General features: G+C 55.3%; 1 protein-coding gene across 15 annotated transcripts in view; it reads left to right on the forward strand.

Annotated features, from left to right (window-relative positions):
- The window catches only part of Adgrb2 (adhesion G protein-coupled receptor B2), a 37,861-nt gene that overhangs the window by 9,374 nt on the left and 930 nt on the right, over positions 1-27,557 (forward strand). Inside the window, exons 3-30 of one of the 15 annotated variants that reach the window (XM_011240507.2) lie at positions 10,879-10,962; positions 11,244-11,408; positions 12,606-12,770; positions 13,416-13,580; positions 13,664-13,831; positions 13,926-14,027; positions 14,177-14,283; positions 15,065-15,259; positions 15,336-15,404; positions 15,508-15,616; positions 15,912-16,248; positions 17,167-17,272; positions 17,456-17,499; positions 17,679-17,805; positions 18,130-18,233; positions 18,328-18,430; positions 19,347-19,497; positions 19,676-19,745; positions 20,177-20,243; positions 20,405-20,490; positions 20,789-20,887; positions 22,488-22,550; positions 22,916-23,087; positions 23,383-23,478; positions 23,769-23,808; positions 24,515-25,134; positions 27,073-27,108; positions 27,417-27,515. In XM_011240507.2, the coding sequence (XP_011238809.1) occupies positions 10,879-10,962; positions 11,244-11,408; positions 12,606-12,770; positions 13,416-13,580; positions 13,664-13,831; positions 13,926-14,027; positions 14,177-14,283; positions 15,065-15,259; positions 15,336-15,404; positions 15,508-15,616; positions 15,912-16,248; positions 17,167-17,272; positions 17,456-17,499; positions 17,679-17,805; positions 18,130-18,233; positions 18,328-18,430; positions 19,347-19,497; positions 19,676-19,745; positions 20,177-20,243; positions 20,405-20,490; positions 20,789-20,887; positions 22,488-22,550; positions 22,916-23,087; positions 23,383-23,478; positions 23,769-23,808; positions 24,515-25,134; positions 27,073-27,108; positions 27,417-27,515 (3,749 nt within the window). The remainder of the gene's footprint in view (positions 1-10,878; positions 10,963-11,243; positions 11,409-12,605; positions 12,771-13,415; positions 13,581-13,663; positions 13,832-13,925; positions 14,028-14,176; positions 14,284-15,064; positions 15,260-15,335; positions 15,405-15,507; positions 15,617-15,911; positions 16,249-17,166; positions 17,273-17,455; positions 17,500-17,678; positions 17,806-18,129; positions 18,234-18,327; positions 18,431-19,346; positions 19,498-19,675; positions 19,746-20,176; positions 20,244-20,404; positions 20,491-20,788; positions 20,888-22,487; positions 22,551-22,915; positions 23,088-23,382; positions 23,479-23,768; positions 23,809-24,514; positions 25,135-27,072; positions 27,109-27,416; positions 27,516-27,557) is intronic. The other 14 variants (XM_011240506.1, XM_030253457.1, XM_030253456.1 and 11 more) reach the window with 14 other exon arrangements.

Raw genomic sequence — 27,557 nt, forward strand, 5'->3', positions numbered from 1 at the left:
CTCTCTCCCAGGCCAGCTTGGCCTCTAACCACGGTCGATGAAGCCATCCGTATGACAGCCAGGCCGTGGGCAGGTTACGGGCCCTGGAGGCTGGCCTGGGATTTAGTGCCTGCAGGAAGAAATTGAATTTTGCTTCTTTGTCGAACATCAGCGGAGAGCGCCAGGCGTATATCAGGAGGTTTATGGCTCTTCCTCAGTGGCCGCCAGTACTGTCTCTCTGTAGGACCTCCCCTATTCTGCTCAGCTAAGGGCAAGTTCTTTTGTTTGGTTTTCCCTGAGGTCCACCAGCCCCAGTGGTTTTGAGTGGATGGAGCAAGCTTTGCCCTCCTGGATGGGCACTGGCTGGGCAGGCTGCCATGTGGAGAGCAGAGCCAGAAGCAGCCAGCTGGGGTTGGTTGAAGCCGGAAGCGGGATCTGGTTGGTAGCTAGGGCATCTTCAGGAGTCAGAGAGGGCCGGTGACCGGAAGAGTACTATTGTCAGAGCCTGCGGGGAGGACCCTTGAGTGTGAGACAGATGGTGGTTGGGTGGCTGGTTGTTCTTGTGGTTCTTGGAGCAGAGATCACTGAACTAGAGGGCCTGGCCATCTTCAGGCATGACCTTTATGCTGCCCCCTTTCAGTCTGGCACCCCTTCTTGTGGATGCTCTGTAGGGAGGACTCCCGTTGGGAGCTGGTATGAGGGATGTGGTATCAGCTGACATAAGCAAGCTGAACCTACCCAGCACACTGGCACCCAGAACTGGCTGGCACAACCCCTTCTTCTTCCCCAAGCAGGCAGGAGGCTCTGCCACCTCCTCCCTCCTGCCCAGCCTTTCTGATGTGAGAGACGGCGGGTACCTGACTCAGTTCATTTCATGTATCAGGGTAGGGTGTATCTGTTGGCCAGAGGCATTGTCAGGGCCCAGAACACACTGCTTGGGCTTCCTCCACACCACTCTCCGTGCCACACCCTAGAATAAAGAATAGGCTGGCACCGAGCTACCAGACAGAGGGCAAGGTTTGTGGGGGGTGGGGACAAGCAGAAAGGGATCCTCTGCCAGGAACTGGGGCAGGACAGGGAGTTAGGTTCACCCTCTTTGGGGCATCCTTGAGAGAAGTCAGCAGAAGACAAAGCAGGATGGACCCAGGATGATACCAGACGATAAAGAGGCCAGGGGCAGTGGGGTGCCTTGGCCCGCCTCAGAGCTGAGTGCGTTTGACAAGAGGGTACAGGCGCCTGTTAATTTCACGCAAACTGCCTTTGATAGATCTCTTGTTATTTTTGGTGAGTTGAGCCATAAATTTGTGCCATCTTGCTGCCGCAATCTGTTAAGTGTGGGGAGAGGAAGAAAGAGAAGGCAGGCAGGAAGGAGCTCTCAGAAGACTGGCACAGAGGCTGGCTGAGGCCAGAGCTGGGAGGTGAGTCACAGAAGTGGTGCCCACTGCAGCGCTGAGGATGGGTCCGGCCCCTGCCCACTAATCCCCCTGGGCTAGGGGGCACTGTGCACAGAAATGGCTGTGTCTCATGATACCTGGAGAGCTCTTTCCAGTCCGACTTCCTCTCTTTGCTTCCCGACTCTCTTTCCCTCAGGGCCCTTTCTCTCAAGGGCCAGATGTTCTCAACCTCCTCTACCCTTCATCTGCCCTCCATGTCTGAGGCATAGCCATTGGGGGAGGCTTCGGACTCTCGGGAGGCAAGAATGGCTTCAGATCCCTATCCTGACTGCAACCGTGTCACTTGGATAAGTTGCCAGTCTCTCCTGGAATGCCTCAGGGACCCAAGATCTCTGTGTGTCACACTCCCAACTCAGTGCATGAGCCCATAGCTCTACCAGAGCATGCTATCCTGGTGTGCCTGGGACCCTCTCCTGGGCACAGCTGTCTACTCTACCACCTCCACTCCATCTCCCTCCTGCCTGCCCACTGATGCCCCTCGTTGACCTTAGAGCCCCTGCTTTCTGCCTCTGCTAGGGCTTTTTTCTTGCTAGGGATGCCTTTCACCCTGGGTGACCAGAACCTTCCCATCCTTCTAAGCCTTATAGACATGTATGCTACCCCTGTAGCTGCTAGGAAGAACAGCGCCACCTGGGCCTGAGAGTAAGTTTTCTTCCTCTGGCTCAAGCCCAGGTCTACTGTGTTGGTCAACCTTCTGATGGCAGGAAATGGTGCCTCATCTGCTTCCCTGAGGCCCGCATGGTAAGGAGGCAGTTCCTCTCTCTCTGCAAAGTGGGAGAGAATTAGCCTCAGTGTTCCCTGGGGTCCTGTCGGTATAGAATTTTCAGGCCTCTCAGCATGGCCTGCCAGTCCCCCTCAGACACATTACTGTGTCTTTATCTTCGGAGTTCTTCCCAAACCTTGGTCCAGCTCTGAGTGAGACCAGGGGAGAATGAGGGACACTTTGAGTACTCTTGAATCTCAGAGTGACCGCTGGTATACAGTGATAGTCAGGGCCATAGGCTGAAGTCACTCAGCCCTGAGCCATGTGACCGAGGACAAGCGACTTCACAGCTATCTTGTCATCCCTGAAGAGAGGCCAGGAGAGCTGGGTCCTGCAGTACTCTGAGGGCCACGTTAAGCCGCTTTCCTGTTAGCAACGTCACAGTACCACAGCCTGAGTATGTTCTCAAGAAAAGAGGCTGACTTTGCCTCATGATTCTGCTCCAAAGTCAAGGGCCTGTGTCTGGTGATGACCTCCTTGCTGGCAATGTTCCTAGGTGGTGTATAGTATCTATCACACAGCAAGAGAGACCATGTGTACATGCGTCTTTCCTTTCCTTTCCTTTCCTTTCCTTTCCTTTCCTTCTCAGTATATAGCCCTGGCTGTCCTGGAACTTGCTCTGTAGACCAGGCTGTCCTTGAACTCAGAGATTCATCTGTCTGCTGGGATTAAAGTCATGTCACCATGCCCCCACCCCCATCCAGCTTCTTCCTATTCTTCTTCTTCTTCTTCTTCTTCTTCTTCTTCTTCTTCTTCTTCTTCTTCTTCTTCTTCTTCTTCTTCTTCTTCTTCTTCCTTCTTCCTTCTTCCTTCTTCCTTCTTCCTTCTTCTTCTTCCTCCTCCTCTTCCTCCTCCTCCCCCTCCCCCTCCTCCTTCTCCTTCTTCTCTCCTCCCCCCTCTTTCTAATATATCAGACTGGCTTCAAACTTGCTGAGTAGCTGATCAAGACCTTGAACTTCCAGTCTTCCTGCTTCTGTTGCCTGAGCTTTGGGCTTACTATGTCCAGTTTTATGCACTGCTGAAGATTGAAGTCAGGGCTTCGTGCATGCTGGGAAAGTACTCTGGAAAGTACTCTACCAACTTAGTTACATTCCTAAGCACCATTTGTTTGTTTGTTTGTTTGTTTGTTTGTCTGTTTTTTTTATTTTAATCAGGGTCTCATGTAGCCCAGGCTGGCCTCAGACTCTCAATGTAGCTGGGGCTGACTTTGAACTTCTGAGCCTCCTACTTTCATCTCCCCAGGATTACAGGATTAGGTCAACATACCTGACCCCAAATTTCTACTCTCTTCATATCTCACCATGGGGATTAAATTCCTATATAGGAATCCTTGGCACCCACACTGAAGCCATGTCTAAACCGCAGTGCTGGACAATAAACACTTGGTGTGTTATCATAGTGTGGTGTTCTGCGTGTCACAGGGGGCGAGGAGGGAGAGTGGGGGGTTGAACTGTGAAGGAGCGGGAAGGAGGTGACTGAGGTGGCTTTTGAGGAACGAATAGGAATTCACTAGCCTGTGAAATTTCTCCTTAAGTTGAATTGCCTTTTAAATTTAATATATTAAAAGGAGACTTCATATCATAAATGGAAAGAGTTATCACTTATCTGAAATAGACGATAACAAAGGCAACAAGCGCCGAGAAAACAAAGCGGCGGCATTACACTTCAGCCTGCTGCTCTCCGGCTTCGCCATTTGTCAGAAAGAGAAATTAGCACCGGGTGGGTTTGTGTGAAAGTCTGGGGCTCATGTGACGTTTGCTTTCTCAGGGCATTTGACGGTACTGGGGAGAAGTTGTGCCCTGTTTCAGCAGGACAACAGGCACCAACAGGATTGCTCCCAACAAGAAGAGACCTGTAAAAGGGCGACTTCCCGTCTTCGCTCTTTCAGAGCCAGCCATCACAGTCATCCGTTGGCACTCGGTGGAAGCCTGAGGAAGGGCCTTGTTAGCCTAGGGAACAGCCTGCGCAAGGGCGGCAAGTGTGAAATATCACGTGGAGGAAGGAGCTAAAAGGAGGAGAGCTGCTGGCTGTGAAGGGAGACCGGGCCAGGGCTCTGACTGCTGTCCCAACAAGATGCACGCCTTGCTTGGGAACTTCATCCTGTTAGCCGGTGGCTTGGTGGGAGCAAGAAGTGGGACATTGTGGAGGAGGTGGGCAGAGTCAGCTGTGGTCCTGGCTTTCTTGGAGGATATGGCCACATGGGGAAGCAACAGGGATCAAACTCAGGCGGAAGGGCAGGTTGGTAGGCTGATAGGAAGGGGATTCCTAGGCAATCTGGCATCCTGGCTCTTACTTGCTTTTTTAGGGGCTAGATACACCGGACTGCAGAGGAGAGCCTGAAGTTTACAAAGAGCTGCTTCTCTCTCTGCACCCCTGAGATTTGCATGCACTGCTGGAGCCAGGAAGGCATGGAAGAGCACAGTGGCCGGCTCTAGGGCCAGTGTGAGGAAGGGCACAGAGACCGCTGGGGAGGACGGTTGCTTTGGAAGTCACAGGAAGGGGTGATTGTTGTGCCTGTCCTTAGCACATTCATGACATAGAGGTCTTGGGTGCTGAACCATCCAGGATTTAGGGAGCAAGTATGGCAGGTATCTGCAGTTATGGACTAGAGGCAGAGGGCAGTCCCTGGTGACTGGGGTGGAGGGACCCTAGGATGATCTGGCCTATTTCCTTATTTCTCTGTTACTGGATGATCTTCTTGAACCTGGCTTTCTGTGTGCCACAGGACACGGAGGACTGATGGTGTCATGGGAGCTGTGGGAACAGGAGACTGACAGCTAGTGTAAGATTTGATCTAAGAATGAGGCCACAGAGAGAGGGGGTGGGGTCATCACTCTCAAATTCTTGTGTAGCCAGTCTAGGAGGGCTTCTTGGAAGAAGCCACATTTACCGTGTACTTGGCAGAGGGAAGGGCGTTCTGCAAGAGGGGAACAGAAAACATCGAGAGAATAAAATGTCTGTCTGATTGAGTGATGAGGAGGGGTACAGCCCCTCCCCCTTTTATCATGCTCCAGATAGTCCATAGCCCTGTTCCTGCTATGGAGACACATGGCAGGCATTACCCTTAACTTCCAGTTAAAGACTATGAAGCTCAGAGCAGTTCAGGTTCCTTGGCTGAGAGCATACAGCAAGATGGTGGCAGAGCTGGAAGTCACCCAATTACTGGTTCAGCTCTGGAACCATGGCAATCTTGCTGTATATTTAACTTTCTGATGGGAAGGGGAGAGCAGAGCAGGACAGAGCAGTTAAGTTATAATAGTGTGTGTGTGGCCCTCTTAGGAGGGGAGTCGCATGGCCAGAGCTGGGCTCCCAAAGGGTCACTGGAGGCCACAGAGGAGAACTAGGCCTGTATGGTGGCAGGGGGCAGTGTTGGGAGGGGAAGCAGAGGTACAGGGGTGGGGTGTGGACAATTAGGCAGCATGATCCGAGTAACAGGTAAGGACCAGTGTTTGTGGGAGGCCCCCATGGGTGTCAGTAAGAGACATCCGAGAAGGCTCTGGCTAAGCTCCATCCTGTCAGAGCAGTGCAGTTCTGTAGAGGAAATCCGAGTCAGGCAGGGCGAACTGACCCAAGGGGACTGAGGTACTGGAGAGTCCATGAAACTGAGCACCCAGAGCTGTTTAATAGATGACATCTTAGGGCTGGGGAGATGGCCCAGTGGGGAGAGTGTTTGCCATTGGTGTCCAGCTCCCGAGAATCTGTGTAAAGGCCAGACATGGTAGTACATGTCTGTGATCCCTGTGGTCTAGAAGATTCCAGAAGCTTGCTGGTCAGCTAGCCTGGCCTTTCCAGTGGTGAACACTGGAAAAAGATCCTGTCTCAAGCAAGGTGGGAGGTGAGGGCTTACACTTGTGGTTGTCTTCTGACCTCCACATGTGTGCTGTGGCATGCAGAGACCCACACTCACACATGCCAACATCCGCGCACGCACACACACACACACACAATCACGCACACTTACATAGGTAGGGCACTTGGGAATTATAAGGGACACTCACTCCTTTCCTGGGTCCTCTTTGTCCTCTAAGAAGCCATCTGCCTTAGCCTCACCATAGGCGTGCCTTATTCAGGGCAGTGCATGCATACTGAATACATGTTCCTGGTAGTGAATGCCAGGTGGCCTTATCTGTCTTGTCCCCTTCAGGGACAACTGGCTTTCCCAAGTGAGGATGTGAATTGCTGCTTACTCCTGAGGGGGGTGGGGTGGTGCAGAGATGAGGGAGGCTGCGGGAGTGGGTCCCAGCTGTGCAGCTTCAGGCTTGTTCCTCCACCTGGTCCAGCTCAGGAGACTGAGGGGGGACCCCCAAAGCCAGGCTTGGGAAGTCTTCTGATTATACTATGAGACTAGCCTGTACAGGGCTTGGTTAGAGGATGTGAGGTCTACAGGGAGCAAGGCAAGCCCACAATATGCACACAGGTCAGATGGTCTCTGACTTGTCCTGAGTTGTGGTTTACTGCATGCCGGGCTGGGAGGAGGATGCCCTCTAGACCGAGGAATGTGCACACGGTCTAATCAGAGCAGCACCCAGAGCATCTACTGCACTTAGGAACCATTGCTCACTGTCTCCAGAATGTGAACTGTGATTGATGCTGGGCTTAAGGGTGGGGCTGGTGTTCTGGAGGCTCAGTGTGTGTGTGTGTGTGTGTGTGTGTATTACAAACAACTTCAAAGCACTCAGTGGGAGAGGCCAGCACTGCAGCCAGAAGGTAGAACCAGGGGCTTGAGACATATCAGTGTCTAAGAGCACTGGCTGCTCTTCCAGAAGACCTGGGTTTGCTTCCTAGCACCCACGTGGCCACTCTCAGTTGTCTTAAACTCCAGTATCAGGGGACCTGACAACCTTGTCTGGCCTCCAGAGGCACTGCATGCACATAGTGTTCAGACATATATACAGGCAAAATACCCATATACATAAAAATAAATAATTAAAAAGAAGGAAATGGATCCATCTATAATGAAAGGGACACAGGAAAAGGAGCAGCTCTGGCCTGCGAATGGCCAATGAGATGAGAGGGTATTGGAGATGGGCGTTTAAGGTTGAGTATGAGTTTTCTAGGTAAAGGAGGTGAGGACCCAAGAGGAGAGGTTTGAGGTGATGTGTTGAATAGGGTCTGATGGGCAGCTGTTCAGGAGGTCACCTAGCTGTGGCACATGGGACAGGCAGGGTCTGGGCAGGATAATTGGAGAGTTGGCTCAAGGGATTTATTAAGCTGTAGAAGGGACAGGTAGGTAGACTGTCAAGGGAGGCACCCGAGGAACCCCTTTAGAAAGGCAGGAAGGAGGCAGCAGTCAGGAAAGATTCACAGGACCAACGATGTTGACGGTCAAGCGAGACGAGACCTGCAAAGTGTCCCCAGGTTTTAGCAGCAGCAGCAGAAGAAGAGAGAAAGAGAGAGAGAGCTGATGGCTTTGTCAGGACCAGTTTCAGGAGAAAGATGGGGGCAGCCGCGAGACTGCAGTGGATCAACGGGGGAGGTGACATTCCAGCCAGGAAGTGAGTGGCAGGTTAGAAAGTGGAGTGTCAGCTGGGGACCATTCAGTGGTATTGGATGGAAGCCAAGGGCAACAGCGCCAGGAGGAAGTATGTGGGGGGGGCAGGGAGAGCACCCCAGAACAGAGGAAGCCTAGGTCAGCCACTGGCTACAGGAGGGGCTGCTGAGGGAATGCTCTCAGAAAGACAACAGGATGGATGGGGCCTTCTGGGAAAATGGACAAGGGGTGGCCACAAGTCAGGGCTTGAGAGAAGGAGACCCTAGCTACGCCCTTTGCTGGAAAGGAGGTTTCAGCTACAGGAGTGGGTGAGGTAGGCTTGAGGAGCAGGTAAGGGCCGGTGGGTCCACGGAGGGGGTCTCGAGGGGGAATGAAACCCATAAAGGCCTCTGAGAAACATGGGTGCCTAGCAGACACAGAGCCCCCAGCCTGTCACAGGGCCAGCTGGCTTCGCTCTAGGGCCTTCAGCAGCCTGGGAGTGGGTGTGGAGAAAGTGGCTGTCACACGGCTCTAGGCTGGGATGGCTGAGCAGGCGTGACAGAAGAGCTGGGTGAAGGGGACTGAGGAGAGCTGCTGGCCCGGCTCCAACATCTGAGGTCTGCTAGGGACCGTGTCTTAGTTAGTGTTTCTGTCGCTGTGGTAAAACCTCATGGCCGAAATCAACTCAAGGAGTAAAGGGGTTATTTCATCTTACAGTTTGTCCATCAACCAAGGAAGCCAGGAACTGAAGGCAGGAACTCAGGCACAGGCCGTGGAGAAGCATTGCTTACTGTACTGGTGTGCGCCTACTCATGCCTTACTCATCCTGCTCCCCTCCTCTCCCCTTCTCTCCCCTCCCCTCCCCTCTCCTCCCCTCCAATCTCCTCCCCTCCCCTCCTCCCTTCCCCCTCCCCCTCCCCCTCCATCCTCTCCCTTCCCTTCCCTTCCCTTCCCTTCCCTTCCCTTCCCTTCCCCCTCCCCTCCCCTCCCCTCCCCCCTCTCTCTCTCTCTCTCTCTCTCTCTCTCTCTCTCTCTCTCTCTCTCTCTCCCCATCCTCTCCCCACCCCCTTTTTCTTTTTGAGACAGGATCTCTCTGCATCTCCCTGGCTGTTCTGGAACTCATTATGTAGACCAGACTCTCTTAGAACTCATAGAGATCCTCCTGCCTCTGTCTCCCAAGTGCTGGGATTAAAGGCATGCATGGCCTCGCCCAGCTCAGCCTGCTTTCTTTCTTTCTTTCTTTCTTTCTTTCTTTCTTTCTTTCTTTCTTTCTTTCTTTCTTTCTTTCTTTCTTTCTTTCTTTCTTTCTTTCTTTCTTTTGGTTTTTCGAGACAGGGTTTTTCTGTACTGCCCTGGCTGTCCTGGAACTTACTTTGTAGACCAGGCTGGCCTCGAACTCAGAAATCCGCCTTCAGCCTGCTTTCTTATACAACCAGGTCCACCCACGATGGGCAGGGCCCTCCCATATCAATTACTAATAAAAAAAAATGCACTGTAGACTTGCCTACGGGCCCATCTGATGAAGGCGTTTTCTCAGTTAAGGTTTCCTCCTCTGTATCTGGGAGGTTTATGTTGAGGTGACCAAAACCAACCAGCATCGGCCGAGACTGTATGTGGGCTCAAGGAAGCACAGAGGCTGAAGGGTGGCAGGAGAGAAGACGTTTCACATAACTCCTGTTGTCTTCCCTCGGGGATCTTAAGGTTAATAGTCCTGAGGATGGGATGTTATGAGCGCTCTTCTCCAGAGAAGCCGGGATCGGAGATAGGAAGGGGCTGCCCAGAGCTACATAGCTGGCTAGTGTTGGCCCCCAGGGCCCGTGTTCCAGGGGAGGCCCAGTGATGCCGGGTGGTGTCCAGGCTTCTAATGTCGAGTGGAAATTACAGGAAGTGGTGCAGGCCTTGAGGCTGATGGAGATGGCAAGCCCTGGAGACTGTGCAGGGGGCAGTTCAGACCTGAGCAGTAGGTTCTCTGGACTTGGCTACTGGCTTGGTTGGCAGCTTTCCTCAGGTGCAGAGGCTTGACTGAGTAGTGGGGGGGGGGGGAGAGGAACACAGCCCTTGGTGGTCCCAGCTTGGTGCTGACCCAGCTGACCAGAGGAGAGAGGTCTAGGGGAGAAGGAGCCCTGCCCCTAAATGCTCTTCCATTCATCTGCCCCGTGGCCCCACTATGGGTGTGGCCTCCTTCCCGTGTGCAATCTTGCTTGTCCTCACCCGATCACCCAGTTTGAGGCTGTTAGCTTTGCCTTTACTGTAACAAAGGCCTGAGCGGTCAGCTTATAAAGCAGAAAGGTTATGTGCTTACTATGTGGGAAAGGTTATTTCGGTTCACAGCTTGGAGGTTGCTCCTGTGAGAGAACACAGCAGTGTGAAATATATATCAGGAAGCCATCTCATCTAGGAATGTAAAGGAGACAAAGAAGGGACAAGGTCTGCCTATCCCCTGCCTGTCTTCAGTAACCACAAGACCTACTAAGCTCTGCCCAATAGTGCCACCTCCCAGTAGGGCCGAACTGAGGACAAAACCTTAAACACACGGGCCTTTGGAGGACTCTGCAGCTGTAGGAAGTGCTGTCTGCAGCAGGGTGGGCTCAAGCTTCCAGACTCAGTGTGGGGAGGGTTGGCTGGGTATAGGGGTCTGGGCTCCCTTCCCCTGGGGCTCAGACCAACATGGTCTGTTACTGTTTTACGTTGAACCTCAAGACCACTGTGGTTCACCCCATGCAAATCATGACCCAGGAGCCGGTCTGGGGTTGTCAGGCTCCTTTGTGTATCATTTAGGAGGAGAAAGAGCCAAGCTGCAGGCTCGATGGGTTGTGCGCTTCTGGATAAGTCATTTCTCTAGTCCTTAGCTTCCACCTCAACAGAGATGACAACCAGTGAGCGGGTTAAAGGTGATAGGTGTTAGGCATGGCTTGGGATAGTACAGACACCTCCTCAGAGCTCAACATGTTGACCATTGCCCTCCAGTCCCACCCGGTTGAGGCAAAAGGTGGACAAGGTGGCTATGAGTCCCAGATGGCCTTCTGAGCCTCAGTTTCCTTATCTGTAAAATGGTGGTGGTGGGGTAGGGGGCAGAATGTGATGCTCTCTCTGCATCACCCCACAGTTGGTTCCAGGCCCTTGGGCCGAGGACCAGAGGCTGCCCTCTGTATCACTGTGGCAGCGCTCAGCTGGCTTTTGCTAAGCCCCTTGCCACCACCTCCGTGTTCCAGGTGAGGAGCCGGAAGAGGAACCGAAGGTGAAAACCCAGTGGCCAAGGTCTGCAGATGAGCCTGGGCTATACATGGCGCAGACAGGTAACTCGGGCCCGCCTCTCTTCCCGTGGCGGGGGCCCGACTGTGGCGTCTGATGGCATGTGTGCTGGCGTGTGCCTGTCTGTGTCTATGTCCTGGAGCTCAGTTATGTTGCCACGTGAGGACTGTGGGCAGGGATGGGTTGCCTTTTAAAGAGCCTGCCACTTGGGGTCAGGGTAGGAGGGTCCCTTTGATGCCTACGCCCCCATCTTTCTGGTCCTTCCATGCTCCCATGCAACTCTCTGGGAGGTGTCCCTTGCCGCGACGCTGTCCCTCTCTCGTAGGCGACCCAGCAGCTGAGGAGTGGTCCCCGTGGAGCGTGTGTTCCCTGACGTGTGGGCAGGGTCTGCAGGTGCGGACCCGCTCCTGCGTGTCCTCCCCCTATGGGACCCTGTGCAGCGGGCCCCTTCGGGAGACCCGGCCTTGCAACAATTCAGCCACCTGCCCAGGTAGGCGTCCTCCTTCCTGCCCTATCTGCCAGCAGAGTCAGGTCCTGTTTGTGACAGGACATAACACAGCTCCCCCACAACCCCCAATGATTGGTTACCTCATCCCTCTGCAAATTTGCCTGTCCTCCATATACCTTACCCAGGCACTACGCCAGCCTGGCATGAATCACTCCGGTTACGATAGAATCCGAACATACATCTGGGGCCCACTTTGGGCACGTCACACCCCGGGTGCCTCCATCTTGGTAGTCAAGGCTGTTCTCTGCACATCGCCCCGCCCCTTTCCCCCCATACTCCTGACCTCACCAGCACCCCTTGCGGCATCTCAGCTCTCTGCATTTGCTTATTCTTGCCCCTCCCCTCCCCCACACTGGCTAAAATACTCAGCCTGCCCTTAGATCTAAGATGTAGACCACTCTATTTTAAAATGATACCCTCCCTTAGGGTCCCCACTTGGCTCTGGGCTTCCCTTCCACTCCCTTGATTGCCTCCCTTGAGAGACCATTATGCTTAAAGCAGTTGAGCAGGCAGGAACTGCACGCAGGTACTGAGGAAATGCATGTGTCTGCTTGGGTCAGTTGGTGACTGATAGAAAGGCCAGTGTCAACCAGTTCTGTTCTTTGCTTCCCCTGGGGTGAAGTGCTGGCAGCAGATTTAGATTAGGGCCTACTGGGGGAGGCTCTCTGAGCTTGGGGGTGTAGCAGGAGATTGTGGACAAAGCTTTGTTCTCTCTTGTGAGTTCATTGTGTCTGTCAGCGTCTATGTAGAGGTTCATGTCTGTCTGTGTGTCTCTGCGACTGGGGCTGGGAGGGGGCACTTCTGTTGCCCCAGGCTTGCCCTGTTGAATTCAGGCCCTGGGCCTGGGGGTGGGAAGGGGTGAGAAGGATGGATCTTGGATCCTTTCCTGGGTTTTCCTGTGCCCCTCAGGAAAAGAAGACCATGGCTCCTCAGGCTGGTCCTGGTCACCTTATCTGGGTGTCCACAAAACCTGTCCTGTATGATTTGGGACCACATCCCCACAAAGGGTGGCTATCCTGGGACCCTAAACCTTCTTGCCCTGGCAACAGAATCCAGGGCGGAGCCAATAAGGAGTGGTCGTAAAATTGCGGAACTCCTGATTGGTGGGCGGATGGGTAGGCGCTGGCTGTGGGCGGAGCCAAGGTGCCGCCCAGCCACCGGCCACGTGCTTCCTTGCAGTGCACGGCGTGTGGGAGGAGTGGGGGTCCTGGAGCCTGTGCTCCCGCAGCTGCGGGCGGGGGTCTCGGAGCCGGATGCGGACCTGCGTGCCCCCCCAGCACGGCGGCAAGGCCTGCGAGGGTCCCGAGCTGCAGACTAAACTCTGCAGTATGGCCGCCTGCCCGGGTCAGTAGCGCCAAGGGGCTTCTAGGCAGGCGCTGCCCAGCCGGGTGGGGGGAATCGGAAGACCTAGGGGAGGCAGTCAGGTTCCGTGCCCTGTCCTTGGAGGGGTGGGTTCCTATAGCTTTGACCACGCATGGGGAGACTGGAGAAGTATAGCTGCCAGCAGTCAATGGGAGGTGAAACCCAGCCCTGACTTGGAGTTGGTATACTGTGACCCCATCAGAAGGGACCTGCTTTCCGGTGCCCATTCCTCGATGCCCTCAGCTGCCCTTGCTGTAAATAGCACTTTGGTGTCCATGGCACCACGGACACAAAGCTGGGCTTACGTGTAGGCAAAGATCAGAAGGTGCCATTACAACCTACATCCTCACACACACAAAAAAAACCTCTCACCGCTGGGGTTTGCCCTTGGTGCCGCGTGGAGAGGTATCATGGAGCTGCTGAGGGGCAGGCAGAAAGCGGCCCAGCCACCACCCACTCTCTTCAGACCCTTTCATATGCTCAGCTCAGATGGTCTGGCCTGGCGCAGGTCTAAGTGACCAACAGGCTCTGCCATCTCCCTGTGGAACTCCCCCCTCCCGCCCGCACACACACTAGCCCACCCACGTTCTGCTCAATGGCCACCCCCGCTTGTGTCTCCCCATGCAGTGGAAGGCCAGTGGCTAGAATGGGGTCCCTGGGGCCCATGCTCATCATCTTGTGCCAATGGGACCCAGCAGCGCAGCCGGAAATGCAGTGTGGCGGGTCCAGCCTGGGCCACGTGCGCAGGTGCCCTCACGGATACCCGTGAGTGCAGCAATCTCGATTGCCCGGGTGAGTGCTTGGTGTGAGGGTAGCAGGGGGTAGCCCTGGCCTTGGAGACTTGCATGGCCTCTCACACTTCCCTTCTCTCATAGCCACTGACGGCAAGTGGGGGCCGTGGAACGCGTGGAGCCTGTGCTCCAAGACGTGTGACACGGGCTGGCAACGCCGCTTCCGCATGTGCCAGGCTTCTGGCACACAGGGCTACCCTTGCGAGGGCACAGGAGAGGAGGTGAAACCCTGCAGTGAGAAGAGGTGTCCAGGTATTGCTTATACAACCCTGGGGCTGGGGGCTGGGGGGACAGATATGAGCCCAGCTAAACCCCGCCCCCACCCGCCCCCGCCGTATCCCCACAGCCTTCCATGAGATGTGCAGGGATGAGTACGTGATGTTGATGACATGGAAGAGGGCGGCAGCTGGCGAGATCATTTACAACAAGTGTCCCCCTAATGCCTCGGGTAAGGGCAGGTGGCTGTGCCCACAGACTCTTCCCCCACCATCCCTGCTGCCCGCCTCTGGGCCCAAGCCCTGGGTCTGCATCCCAAGATGTGGAGGGGGAGTAGGCTAGATCTCAGCCCTAATGCCTGTCACTGTTTTATCTCTGCAGGTTCTGCTAGCCGCCGCTGTCTCCTCAGTGCCCAGGGCGTAGCATACTGGGGACTGCCCAGCTTTGCTCGTTGCATATCCCATGAATACCGCTACCTGTACCTGTCAGTGAGTGTGCATGGTTGGGTGTGGGGCGGGGCATACGGTGTGTCTCAAGCCCTGGCAGGAGCTTAAGGCTCATTCATTCCCTCATGCCTTGGTATAAACTGTGTATCTTTGTCTGGCAAACTCCTACTCCTGTGTCAGGGCCTCTTAGGTATCTTCCTCTATGTCTGGTACATACCTCTGTGTTCCTACCCACAGTGCCCCATCCTGAACTTCTTAGACATGGAGAGTTATGGATGGCTTAAAGCTAGACATGGGCATACTTGGGAGGGGCAGAGTCAGCCTCTTGAGTTCGAGACCAGCCTGGTCTCCATAGCAAGCTTTAGGACTATCGGCTACATAGAGAGACCCTGTCTCAGGAAACCAAAACACAAACAAAGAATGCATTTAAGTGTTCTCTGCAACACTGGGAGCTCTTTGAAGGCAGGGAAAACGTTGAAGTTATCTTCGAGTCCCTAGTTCCCAGCCCAGGGCTTGCTTGCACTAAAAGCTTGCATTTGAGAGACCCTGTGTGTGTGTTGCTTCAGAATGTTCAAGGCCAACTAGGGACAGGGAAGTGCACAGTCCCCAAATCAGCATATTATTCTGCATTTGGACCTCTGAGTCCTTCTGTCTCCAAAATCACCTCTGCCTCCTTCTCAGACTGTGTCTCCGGGGAGCCTCTCTTTGATCTTGTATGCCTTCTCTCTTCCTGGATGCACGTAGCGGGTAGAGGGGAGGCCAGGCCAAGGGCTGCTCCCAGTTTCTGATGCTACAATGACAGGGCCACACCTGTCATCCACAGCTTCGGGAACACCTGGCTAAGGGCCAGCGCATGCTGGCAGGTGAGGGCATGTCACAGGTGGTGCGGAGCCTGCAGGAGCTACTGGCACGGCGCACTTACTACAGCGGGGACCTGCTCTTCTCTGTGGACATCCTAAGGAACGTCACTGACACCTTCAAGAGGGCCACCTATGTCCCTTCCGCCGATGACGTGCAGGTACTGCTCCACAGCGGTGGGGTCTGCTGGGGCAGCATGGAGGTTCACACCTCCTCACCCATCCCTCTTTTCCCAGCGTTTCTTCCAGGTGGTGAGCTTCATGGTGGATTCAGAAAACAAGGACAAATGGGATGATGCTCAGCAGGTGAGGGGTCACCCGGGGTGAGGGCTCAGCCTCCAGCCATCTCCTCTCAGGACCCACCTCAGACTCTGCCTCAGACCCTCCCTCACACCCTCTCTGCTCCTAGGTGTCACCGGGCTCTGTGCACCTGCTGCGTGTTGTGGAAGATTTCATTCACCTCGTGGGCGACGCTCTCAAGGCCTTCCAGAGCTCTCTCATTGTCACGGACAATCTGGGTAAAAGGATGCAGGCGGGGGAGTGGGTGCTGGATCCGACTAGAACATTAGCACCCCACTTCCCTGGGTGAGGGATAGTCCTGAGGGACACTTTGGGTTTGCTCTTTCATTTACAAGTTTTGTCCCCCCCTCCGCTTAACCCCATGCTTCTGTCTGTCTGTGTGTCTCCCTCCACCGGCTCTGTGTTCATGCACCTTGCCTTCTGTGTTGCTTCCAACGTCCCATGTGTCTTCCCTGGTATGCATCTCCCTGCATCTGTCTTTGGCACTCCCTGCCCGCCCTCCCTCTGCTGCAGTGATCAGCATTCAGAGAGAGCCTATCTCCGCCGTGTCCAGTGACATCACGTTTCCCATGCGGGGCCGCAGGGGCATGAAGGACTGGGTGCGACACTCAGAGGATCGTCTCTTTCTACCCAAGGAGGTGCTCAGCCTGTCCTCCCCAGGAAAGCCAGCCACACCTGGGGCAGCCACAGCAGGCAGCCCGGGCAGGGGGAGGGGCCCAGGAACGGTGCCCCCTGGCCCAGGCCACGCCCACCAGCGCCTTCTCCCAGCTGACCCCGAAGAGTCCTCCTCCTACTTTGTGATCGGTGCTGTGCTCTACCGCACCCTTGGCCTCATCCTGCCGCCCCCCAGGTGAGTCCACCAAAGAGCGTCTCCTCCTGCAGCCTCTCCTCCTGCAGCCGCATACCTGGAGGCCCCTTGTCTGGCTGTGGACATAGTCACTTCTCAGAATCATGAGAGACAAGCATGAGGACCCCAGGACCAATGTCAGAGGTTCTCAACCTTCCTAATGCTGTGTGCGACCTTTTAATACAGCTTCTTACGTTGCAGTGACCACCCCACGCCCCAGCCATAAAATCTTTTTTTTTTTTAAGATTTATTTATTTATTATATGTAAGTATACTGTAGCTGTCTTCAGACACTCCAGAAGAGGGAGTCAGATCTTGTTACAGATGGTTGTGAGCCACCATATGGTTGCTGGGATTTGAACTCCAGACCTTCGGAAGAGCAGTCGGGTGCTCTTACCCACTGAGCCATCTCACCAGCCCATAAAATCTTTTTATGTTGCTACTTCAGAACTGTAATCCTGCTGTGGCTATGAATCGTAATATAAACATCTATGTTTTCCAATGGGCTTGGGGGTCGGGACCCACAGGTTGAGAACCATGAACCCATACACACCAGCCTGGCTTGCTTGCAATGTATTTGCATTTTTGCTGCTAGGAAGGAGACTGAGGTAGCTCCCTGGGGCTTACAGGCTAGTCAGCCTAGCCAGCTTTGAAAGTTATAGGCCAATAAGAGAGGCTGTCTTAAAAAGCTGGACAGTGCCTGAGGAAGGACAGCTAAGGTAGTCTTCATGAACACACATGTACACACACTTGCATATATGCACATGTGTGTGCAGACACAGATCCACAAAGCCAAAACACCTAGGTAGTTCCCAGAGGCTGTGCCCATCCTCAGACCTTGGCAGTCCCCAACTATGACAGTTAAAGTTTCTAAGTCTGGGCACCTGCTGGCAGGAGCTGACCTCAGTATCTGTCTCCCCAGGCCTCCACTTGCTGTCACCTCCCGGGTGATGACAGTGACTGTGCGTCCCCCCACCCAGCCTCCAGCTGAGCCCCTCATTACAGTGGAACTCTCGTACATCATCAATGTGAGTGAGGGCCCGGATGGGGACCCGAGCTATCTGCCCACACAGGCGTGAGGCCTATCTCAGGGAGGTGGTCTGTGTTGGACGGTGGGTGTGGCTTGTGTGAGAGCTGCTGTGGCGGGCCTGATGATGGCCGGGCATGGTATGCTGCTCACCCGAGACTGCACGCATCTCTTTGTTCTCCAGGGCACCACCGATCCCCACTGTGCCAGCTGGGACTACTCCAGAGCGTGAGTTGGGGCAACCCTAGACCCTCTCATCAGAAATGGTCTCCCATCTAGAAGGTCAAAGGGTTCCTTGGTGCCATCCTAGGTCTGAGGGGGTCAAGAGCACATCTTGGGGCTCCTTGCTGTAGCTTTGGGATTACAGAGCTGGGCTCTGGGTTCATGCCACCTCTCCCTCCTCCAAGAGATACCAACTCGGGGGACTGGAACACTGAGAGCTGCCAGACCTTGGAGACCCAGGCGGCTCACACCCGCTGCCAGTGCCAGCACCTGTCCACCTTTGCCGTCCTGGCCCAGCCACCCAAGGACCTGGTGAGTGGGAGAGAGGCCTGGGCTGCTGGAGGCATCCGGGTGACCCCAAATGCAGCCCTGGACAGATGTACCTGGGCCTGCACATGGGAAGGGGGGGCAGTTGCTCGCAGTCATGACACTTGCTCCAGAGCATGTGGCAGTAGGTGAGTGTGAGCTCGTGTGCACATGTGTGCAGCTGGTTGTGTCTGGAAGCATGTGGATGAATGGGTGTAAATACATCTGTGCATGTGTGCCCTCCTGCACGTGAGGAGCATGCCTGCTTGCGTCCGACAGGGAGACTGGGTGCCCGACCTTTACCCTCTCCCAGCAACCCGTCTCCCACAGACCCTGGAGCTGGCAGGTGCTCCCTCTGTCCCCCTGGTGATCGGCTGTGCAGTGTCCTGCATGGCTCTGCTCACCCTGCTGGCCATCTATGCAGCCTTCTGGAGGTAAGTCGGAAGCTGAGCAGGATGGGAGGTGGCTGGCTCTCCAGGGTTAGGCAGGCAGCCAATGCCTCTGCCTCTGCCCACTGTGCCCTGTCAGGTTTATAAAATCAGAACGCTCCATCATCTTGCTGAACTTCTGCCTGTCCATCCTGGCTTCCAACATTCTGATCCTGGTGGGCCAGTCCCGGGTGCTGAGCAAGGCAGGTGCAGGCTCCTGGGGGTGTGTGGGAAGGGGCCTAAAGGGAGGAGGGGGAGGAAGAGGAGGAGGAAGAGGAGGAAGAGGAAGGGGAGGAGGAGGAGGGTGCCTGCAAGTGAGGGGAGGTGGTTATTATTTTTTAATTATTTTTCTTTTCATTTTATGTGCATTGGTGTCTTGCCTGCATGCATGTCTGAATGAGGGAATCAGTTCCCCTGCAACTGGAGTTGCAGACAGTTGTGAGCTGCCATGGGTGCTGGGAATTGAACCTGAGTCCTCTAGAAGAGCAGCTAGTGCTCTCTCTTAACCACTGAGCTATCCTGCGAGTAGATGTTTGCAGGCATTCATTCAGACCCTATGGTGGAGAAGGCGTGTGTGAAGTCAGGTGCAGGCGTACTTGAAGGTGTTGCTCTGTGTGTGTGTGTGTGTGTGTGTGTGCGCTGAGTAATGAGTGTTTGTATACATCAGTTAGTGTGTGCATGAGTGCCTAGGTGCATGTGTGTTTGGCGGGAGGCATCGGATGCCACCTCTTGTCTGTGAGTTCTCCATCTGCCTGTGGATGCTCCATGCTGACTGTCCCTCCTACCTGACTTGGCCTTCCCTGCACAGTTTGAGCACTGTGAGAGCCAGGTGTGGGGTTCTGCTCGGCCATGACGTAGCAAGTGCTCATGTCTGTGCGTGGGTGGCCTGCCTGCCCGCCTCCCCGGATGCCTAGTGCTGTGTGCATGTCACCAGGCCTGTGTCGTGCTGTGTGTGGGTGCAGGAAGGCGGGGGTGCCTGGCAGGGCTCTGGTGGGGGAGGGGGACTCAGGTAGGCGGCTGGCCATGCAGTGCCTAGGCCTAGCAGTCATTGTGGGAAGCTGACAGCTCCCACCCTGGCCACTGCTCAGGGCCACTCCCTCCTATTACCTCTCCCTGCAGGGCGTATGCACCATGACGGCTGCCTTCCTACACTTCTTCTTTCTGTCCTCCTTTTGCTGGGTGCTTACAGAGGCCTGGCAATCCTATCTGGCTGTCATCGGGCGGATGCGCACCCGCCTGGTTCGCAAGCGCTTCCTCTGCCTGGGCTGGGGTGAGCAAGGCCGGTGCTGAACTCTGCTGTTGGGCCTGGAGTGGCAGGGAAAGCCAGGATGTGCTGCTGCCTGGACTCCGGCCCAGCTCTCTGGGGATGGGGGTCAGTTGGGTTGGAGAATGATACGGAGGTGTCGCCTGAGCACCTGCAGCCTTCTCACCTGTAACTCTGTCCCCAGGTCTACCTGCCCTGGTGGTGGCTGTGTCTGTTGGCTTTACTCGCACCAAAGGATATGGTACATCCAGCTAGTACGTGCGCCTCCATTGGTGAGGGTGGGGGTGGAGAGGTTTGTGGGTCTGTTGGAGGGAATTGAACTGGGCTTTAGGTCTTCTCAGGCTGAGGTCTTCACCTATACTTATTGTGGCAGATCTTTGGGTAAACTCCCTTCACACTGAGCCTCAGTTTCCCTGGCTGTAAAAGGACAAAGGACATGTTGGGATTTGGTCATTTCTAAGCATCACTGCACTTAGGGGTCAGCCCACTTGTATTTCTGGGGGGGGGGGGGCCCGATGTGAGTCTCTGTGGGAGAGGAAACAGACTTATCAAGACATGGCTGTGTCTCTCCACGCCCGGAGGCTTAGTGTCTACTGGTGATGTGGGCGTGGCTGTCCAGGGAGTGAGGATGCAGGGAGGAAGGGCTTGCTGGGAGTCTGATTTCTTCTTTTCTCCCCTACCCCAGCTGCTGGCTGTCCCTAGAGGGCGGCCTGCTCTATGCCTTCGTGGGTCCAGCAGCAGTCATTGTCCTGGTATGTGCATGCTCCTTTCAGCATCCAGGGAGGGATGTGGCCCCAGAAGGTCATCGTCTCCTTTTGCCTTCTCCCCGACTTCCAGCTCTCCGCGTGGGTGTGCTTGCCCTGAGGGCACCTGGTGACCCTGTCTTTCCCTTTCGCCTCCCCCGGGCCCCCAGGTGAACATGCTCATCGGGATTATCGTCTTCAACAAGCTCATGGCTCGCGATGGCGTCTCAGACAAATCTAAGAAGCAGAGGGCTGGGTAAGGGGAGGGTCTCAGTCACTCAGCCTTCCTGGGCGGCATGTGGGGAGGGGGAGCCGAGGACACCTCGGAGACTCAGGGCTTGCTGATGCCAACCCAGGCTCCCCAACCTTGGGACATCAAGGGTGCAGGCAAGGTGGGCACCCGGAGTGCTCGGCGGCAGACCCTCGCCCACCCTAACCCAGCTCTCTCTCTCTCATCTGCCCTCCCCTCCCACCCTTCTCGGGGCTCATTCTGCCCCATCTCCCGGTTTCCCATGTGTTTCCCCCTTCTCCCGTGTCTGTGCCGCCCCCCCGAGGTCGGAGCGGTGCCCCTGGGCCAGCCTGCTCCTTCCCTGCTCAGCGTGTGGAGCGGTCCCCAGCCCCCTGCTCAGCTCAGCCTCGGCCAGGAATGCCATGTTAGTTGTGCCCCCTGGGGGGCGGTGGGGGCGGGCAGGGGCTAAGGAATGGGAGGGCAGTGCCCACGGTGGGGATTGGGAGGGATATCAGCCCAGTGCCTTGGAGAGCTTGCCCTGCCCCTGCCCCCCGAACTGCTGTACGCTCCCTGGAGCTCAGGGATGAAGTGGCTGAGGACAATGGGACACCCCCCCCTCCATAGGGCACTGTGGTGCCCTGCTCACCCTGCCCTCTGGTCCCTGCCCCGGCTCTGGCTTAATTTACTTACTACACAGGCACAGCTGCAGACCCCCCCCCCCACCAACCTCAAGGCCCTGAGAATCGTAGTCCTTTAGAATTTTTGAGCTATTAAAACTTTCAATTTAGAATGGGAGAATCTTCGACTAAGACAATCAGACACTTCAGAGTGTTCGAATGACTGAAACACACTTATCTGTCATAGAATCTGACTTGAATTTCAGAGGCCTTGGACCTCACAATCACAGGCAGAATCATACAGGGAGACAATCACTTCACTGAGACACCCCAACCTAGCAGCTAGGAATCTTAAAACCTCAGCTATTCAAGATGATTACAAAGGTTCAATCCTCCTACCAGGGCTGGAAGTCCACCTGAGTCACCCCAACCAGTGGGGGCACACCTTTGTCACACTCCCCAGGGGTCCTGTGGAGGCGTCTAGTGCTATGGAGCTCCGTGATGCTCACAGAGCGTGACATCCCTCTGCTTTGGGCTACCACATCCCTATGCCCAGTCTGCTGAACTAGCAGATCAAAGAGTGGGCCTCAGAGTCTGCCGCCAAGCTGGATTTTTGTCCCAGCTCTCCTCTCCCGGTCCAGCTGGGCACACTCCAGTCTCCTCATCTGTCAATTGGGATACTGGTCCCCCGGCCTGTTTGTTGGAGTTGTTTTGATCACAATTTGAAATAATCTATGTAAAGTGTTCAGTGGAGGGCCTGGCAGAAAATTGCTGGTTAATCAATGGCAGCTCTTATTACTGTGATTAGAGCATCTCTGGTTCTTGGCTCCGCCTCCAGGGCTTGACAGACACTGTGCCTCCTCCACCCCAACCTTGCCTGGCTCAACAGCCCTGAACCTCTCTTCACAGGACAGGCCTTGGGCCCCTGCCCACCCATCTTTCTGCCTCAGCCTCTGGCTGTCTCTGCAGAATGGTGCCACCCTGCCCTGTCTGGAGCTGTGCCTGACTCTCCACAGGGGGTGCTGCGGGTGTGGTAGAGTGGGCTGGGTGTGGCTCCTTCTATCTCCTGTTCCTCATGGGCTATAGTAGTTGCTGGGGATGGAGACCAGTCTGTTGGCCACTGCCTGCCTGCCTTTTTTTCTCTGTAAGGAGGCCAGGGATTCGTGGGCGTGGTTCTGACCCCGGCTACGACCCTTTTGCCCTGGGTTCTGAGCAACCATCAGGAGCCAGCGGCTCCTCCACGCCTCCACCTGGCTGGGCTTGGCCCCATCTTCTCTACAAGGATTTGTGCTGTGGTGTTCCACATGCTCTGCCTGTTCAGTCTTGCTGTCTGGGCGTCTGTCTGTCTCATACTCCTCTTACCGTGGTGGTCACCTTTCTTTGGTCTTTTGCTCCTTCTCTCCCCAGCCGACTGTCTTGGAATCTCTGGGGATATGGCTCTCAACTGTGTCTTTTTCCAAAGCTTCCAAGGTGCATGTTGGGCCTGACGTCCCCCCCCCCACCCCCATTTGCTACTGTCTGCCCTTGGTTCCCTCCTGTTTCCGCCTTCCTCACCTCTGCGTCCCAGTGTCACATCTGTGCCTGCTGAGTCCCACTGTGTCTGTGTGTCCACCCCTCCTACCTCTCATGGCCCCTGCTCTGGCCCTGTAGTTCCATCTTTGTCCTCTGTTTCCTCCCACCCCCCAAGTTCCTTGGCCCCTCTCTGCTTGGAAACACTCCTGAGGTCCTCGAGTCTGGGGCCCTGCCAGTCCCCAAGCTGAGTGGAGACCCAGGCTCCCACCATCCTGTCCTGCAGAGTGTCCCGCTGACAGACCTTCCGCTGCTGTCCCTCTCAGGGCTTCACTCTGGAGTTCCTGCGTGGTACTGCCTCTCCTGGCGCTTACCTGGATGTCTGCCGTCCTGGCCATGACAGATCGCCGCTCCGTCCTCTTCCAGGCACTCTTTGCCGTTTTCAACTCTGCACAAGGCTTTGTCATCACCGCTGTGCACTGCTTCCTGCGCCGAGAGGTGGCTAGGCTCTTCTTGTTTGCCACACCCTCCCCCCACCCGCCATGCTGGGCTCTGGCTTCTCCTCCACTGTGTGGTACAGGGTGACCAGGGTGCTTCAGGCCCTTGGTGAGGGCGCTTATAGCTCAGATAGCCCTCAAGGCCTGGGTCTCCTTCAGTTTCTCCTCCCTGACATCTCAGCCTATCCCTGTCTCTCCTTCTACCTCTAGTCTGGACACCTGGGGTGGGAAACCCTGCCCACTATTGTGGGGGTACTATGGGGGCTTCAGGCTCAGCTGGCATTTCCTGCCCCTAGGTCCAGGATGTGGTAAAGTGTCAGATGGGTGTGTGTCGGGCTGATGAGAGTGAAGACTCCCCAGACTCGTGCAAGAACGGGCAGCTGCAGATCCTGGTGAGCGAGGAGGCCCAAGCAGATCCCTTCCGCCATAAGTTCCTTACCTTCCCCATCCCATCTGAGACAGAGACTGGGTTCAAGTTACGCTCAGCTTCTGACTGCGAGGAGGCTCTGGGCAAAGGCTCCCCCCACCCCCGTTCAGTTTGCTCCCTACAGTGTGAGGCCATGTTGGGTGGTACCTCTCAGGTGGGAGGACAGAGGAGCTGGGGAGGAAGAACTTAAGCCTTTCCCACCCTGACACATCTCTCCTCCCTCTGCCAACCTGCTCTCTCCCTCTCCACCTATAGTCAGACTTTGAAAAGGACGTGGATCTGGCTTGTCAGACAGGTGAGTCTGTTGGACTGATTTAAGAAGCTGTAGGCGTGGGCAAGACAAGACGCCCCGTACGCTGTCATAGTAGCCCTGATGGGGACCAGACTGCTAGTGTCCTGTTTTGACATTAGACAGGAACAGGTTATATTTACATCTGGGAAGGCCAATTATCACTTGCCTCTGGGCAAAAAAAAAAAAAAAAAAAATCCCTCTCTAAGCCTCAGCTATCCACCTGTAAGGGAGAAAAATAGCATCGTCTCGGGTCAGGAGGGAGGCCCAGGGCTAACATGAGTTAGTGGACATCGAGTTTACAGCAGGGGCCTCGGTGTATGTTGGCTGCTGCATTCTTCCATCAGTCCAGAGGCTTTCACTGGTGTTGCCTGCCATTTTTTCTCTAAGGTATATCCTTCCCTAGGGAACAGAGAGGAGCAATGCTTCCTTCCACAGTCTCAGGACTGTGGGGAAGAAGTTAGGACGTGTACCAGGGCACTCATGGAAGCTGAGCTTTGGTTTTCCTACCTCTGCATCTTTTGGAGCCATGAGCCAGTTGTCTTTCTGGTCCCTTTGGTATATGGGCGAGTACCAACCGCCTCCTCAGAACTCAGTTTCCCTCACTGCCCAAGCTCAGAAGCTAAGGCCCCAGCCAAACCTGGACAAGAGGGTCTCACCACGGGGTCTCCCTTCCTTAGGGCTTACCCTTTCCTCCCACTTCTGTCCCCAGTTCTGTTCAAGGAGGTCAACACCTGCAACCCGTCCACCATTACCGGCACTCTGTCCCGCCTGTCTCTGGATGAGGATGAGGAGCCCAAGTCCTGTCTCGTGGGTCCTGAGGGTGGCCTCAGCTTCTCACCACTGCCTGGGAACATCCTGGTACCCATGGCAGCCTCACCAGGTCTAGGGGAGCCACCACCACCCCAGGAGACCAACCCTGTGTACATGTGTGGGGAGGGTGGCCTGCGGCAGTTGGACCTTACATGGATACGGCAGAGTGAACCAGGCTCTGAGGGGGACTACATGGTTCTGCCCCGGCGGACTTTGAGCCTGCAGCCTGGTGGTGGGGGTACAGCGGGTGAGGAGGCCCCAAGGGCCCGGCCTGAGGGGACCCCCCGGCGGGCTGCCAAAACGGTAGCCCACACTGAAGGCTACCCCAGCTTCCTGTCTGTGGAGCACTCGGGTCTAGGGCTGGGCCCTGCCTATGGGTCTCTCCAGAACCCGTATGGAATGACCTTCCAACCACCACCACCAACACCCAGCGCCCGCCAAGTACCAGAGCCAGGAGAACGTAGCCGGACCATGCCCCGTACAGTGCCTGGTTCCACCATGAAGCTGGGCTCCCTTGAGGTGAGGGGCTATGGAAAATAGGGAGGGGAATCTACCTACTGTGTACCTGACATCATGTCTAAGTCATGGGCTGCAGTCAGGAAGGGACAGCTATCAGTCTCCCCCAGAGCAGTGCTGGGGGCTCTCATACCAGTGTGTATCCTTCCTTCTGCCGGGGCTCACAGAGCTCAGCTCCCAGGAAAGTCTGGATTGTCTGAATGTTTCAAATGGGTGAAGCCTCATGAGTCCATTCACTTAGAGTTCTGGTACCCACTCTGGGGTGACTGGTCAGGGTGAGTCCTCCATTACTGCAACCATGGCTCAGGTGCCCAATTGGTAAGGAAGAGGCGGAGCCTCTTCAGCCTCTGCAGCCTGTGGCTCTGAGTCAGGTCTGGAGTTGCTGACCAGCAATGAGCTGTTGACCACACTGCACCGTCTCTCTGAGCCTCGGCTTCCTGTGTGTAAGTGGGGATAGCCTGCAGAATGGGGTGATATAGGTCTTTGATTCCTGTGTGGAATAAGTAGACAGTGCCAGAAAATTGGAAGATGCTGTTATCACAGAAATTGACTCAGGGTGCTGTCCTTGGCCTCCGGTGGGAAAATAGAAGCCCCTCTGTCTCCTCTGCCCTGTCCCTTACAGATCATCGCTGGGGACACATAGATTAGTAGAAGCCCAAAGTAGAACTCCAGGGTATTCTAGAAATCTAATTGAAGGGATGAGGGGGATGTGGCTAAGGAAAGAGGTTGGAAGTCCCAGCTTCTACACAATTAGCTGCTTGTGTCTAGCCTGGAAAAGTTGCCCCCTGTTCTCTGCACAAAGACAATTAAGTTAGCAGCTAGAGAGGTCACACAGTTTAGCTTTGTGCCTAAAATGTTCCTCGAACATTTGGTGCCTGCTCCTGCCACACAGATGGCAATAAAACAGAGAGGCGTCCCCAAAGACAGAAAAGACGACAGAAACAGAGATGGCATCAGTGACGGGAGGCAGTGTGATTAGTGTCGGGGTAGGTTTGGTTCTGTGGCACCTGCCCGTGGCCAGACCACATGGGAGGGGCCAGTGCTTGGCTTCTTGTGTGGGAAGTAGTCATCAATGGCAGAAGCCTGAGGGGTCAAGGATAGTGTCTAGAATAGGACAGACCCAGTGGAGGCATAGGTGTGGGTCTGCTGAGCCCCTGAGCACTAATGGGTAAGAATGCCTGTAGAAATAGAGACGAAGCTAGGGATAGGCAAAGCATGGTGATGGGAAAGAAGACTGGAGGCAGAGCAGGCTAGAAGGCAGGAGGAGAACCGAGAGAGTGGAGTCAGGTTGGGTCTTAACAAAATCCACGCACATGCTCTTAACATCACCTCTGCGGGCCTGGGGCCAAGTAGCAAGTCCCTTCTCCTTCCCTCCCTGGGTCTCAGTTTCCCCACCTAGCTGGAACAGGTGGCCTTGGTCTTGTGAGTTTTCTCCATGCCAGCGTTCTAAGACTGAAGCCTCCTTGAGTGGCATTGGATGTCACCGAGCTTGTTGGGGCCTTGAAGGTGACCTTGGCCAGGCGAGGGTCAGAAGAGCACAAAGAAGCAGGCAGTCAAAAGAGGCAAGGTGGGGGACACATAGGCTAGGTGTGAAAAGCCCCAATTTGTTTTTCAGGGCAAGTGCAGGATTCCAGGGAGATGGTGGGTGGGGGGTTGGGGAGGAGCATGGAGCAGGGAGGATGCTAGAATCCAGGGCACAGTGAATAAGCACGGGTTGTATGATCCGACATGGTGGGAACCCTGCCTCTTCACAGCTGAGCCGTGTCTGTGTCCACATATGTGCATGACAAACCTCAGCTACTGTGCTGTGACCCCAAGGGCTAGCCCATAAGATAAGGATTCTCAACTCCAGGGTCTGGGTGGGGGCAGGTGCCATAGAGTCCTGAGGCCAAGGTTGCCTGTGACAAGTTCCTCTCTCATGGCCTGCTTGTTGCTCTATAGCGAAAGAAGCTTCGGTATTCGGACTTGGACTTTGAGGTGAGTGCCGGTACTGGGAGGGTATGTTCTACAAGGTCAATTCCTAAAATTATCCCAAGCCCCATTGCAGAGCCCAGTCCTGGGCCACCAAGCCTCCGGATTCCCTGGGATCTACCCCACTGTCTGGCTCACACCCATTACTGTGAGGCAGAGATAGAGGCAGGGAATGAGAGAGACAGAGACAGAGAGAGGGTGGAGGGGGAGGCTAGCAGAGGAGAGCAAGAGAAGCCCTAGCCTTGCCCCAGAGGGATCAACAGGTGCAGGGCAGAGGGCAGGGAGCACTCCTCTGACACCCAAGTGGCCCCTAGAAGGTGATGCACACTCGGAAACGGCACTCGGAACTCTACCACGAACTCAACCAGAAGTTCCACACTTTCGACCGCTACCGTAGCCAGTCCTCAGCCAAGGTGAGGGTTCTTCTGTTGCTGCCCCTGACCACCCCACCATAT

The sequence above is a fragment of the Mus musculus genome, chromosome 4, assembly GCF_000001635.26.
Source record: "Mus musculus strain C57BL/6J chromosome 4, GRCm38.p6 C57BL/6J".
Classification (NCBI taxonomy): domain Eukaryota; kingdom Metazoa; phylum Chordata; class Mammalia; order Rodentia; family Muridae; genus Mus; species Mus musculus.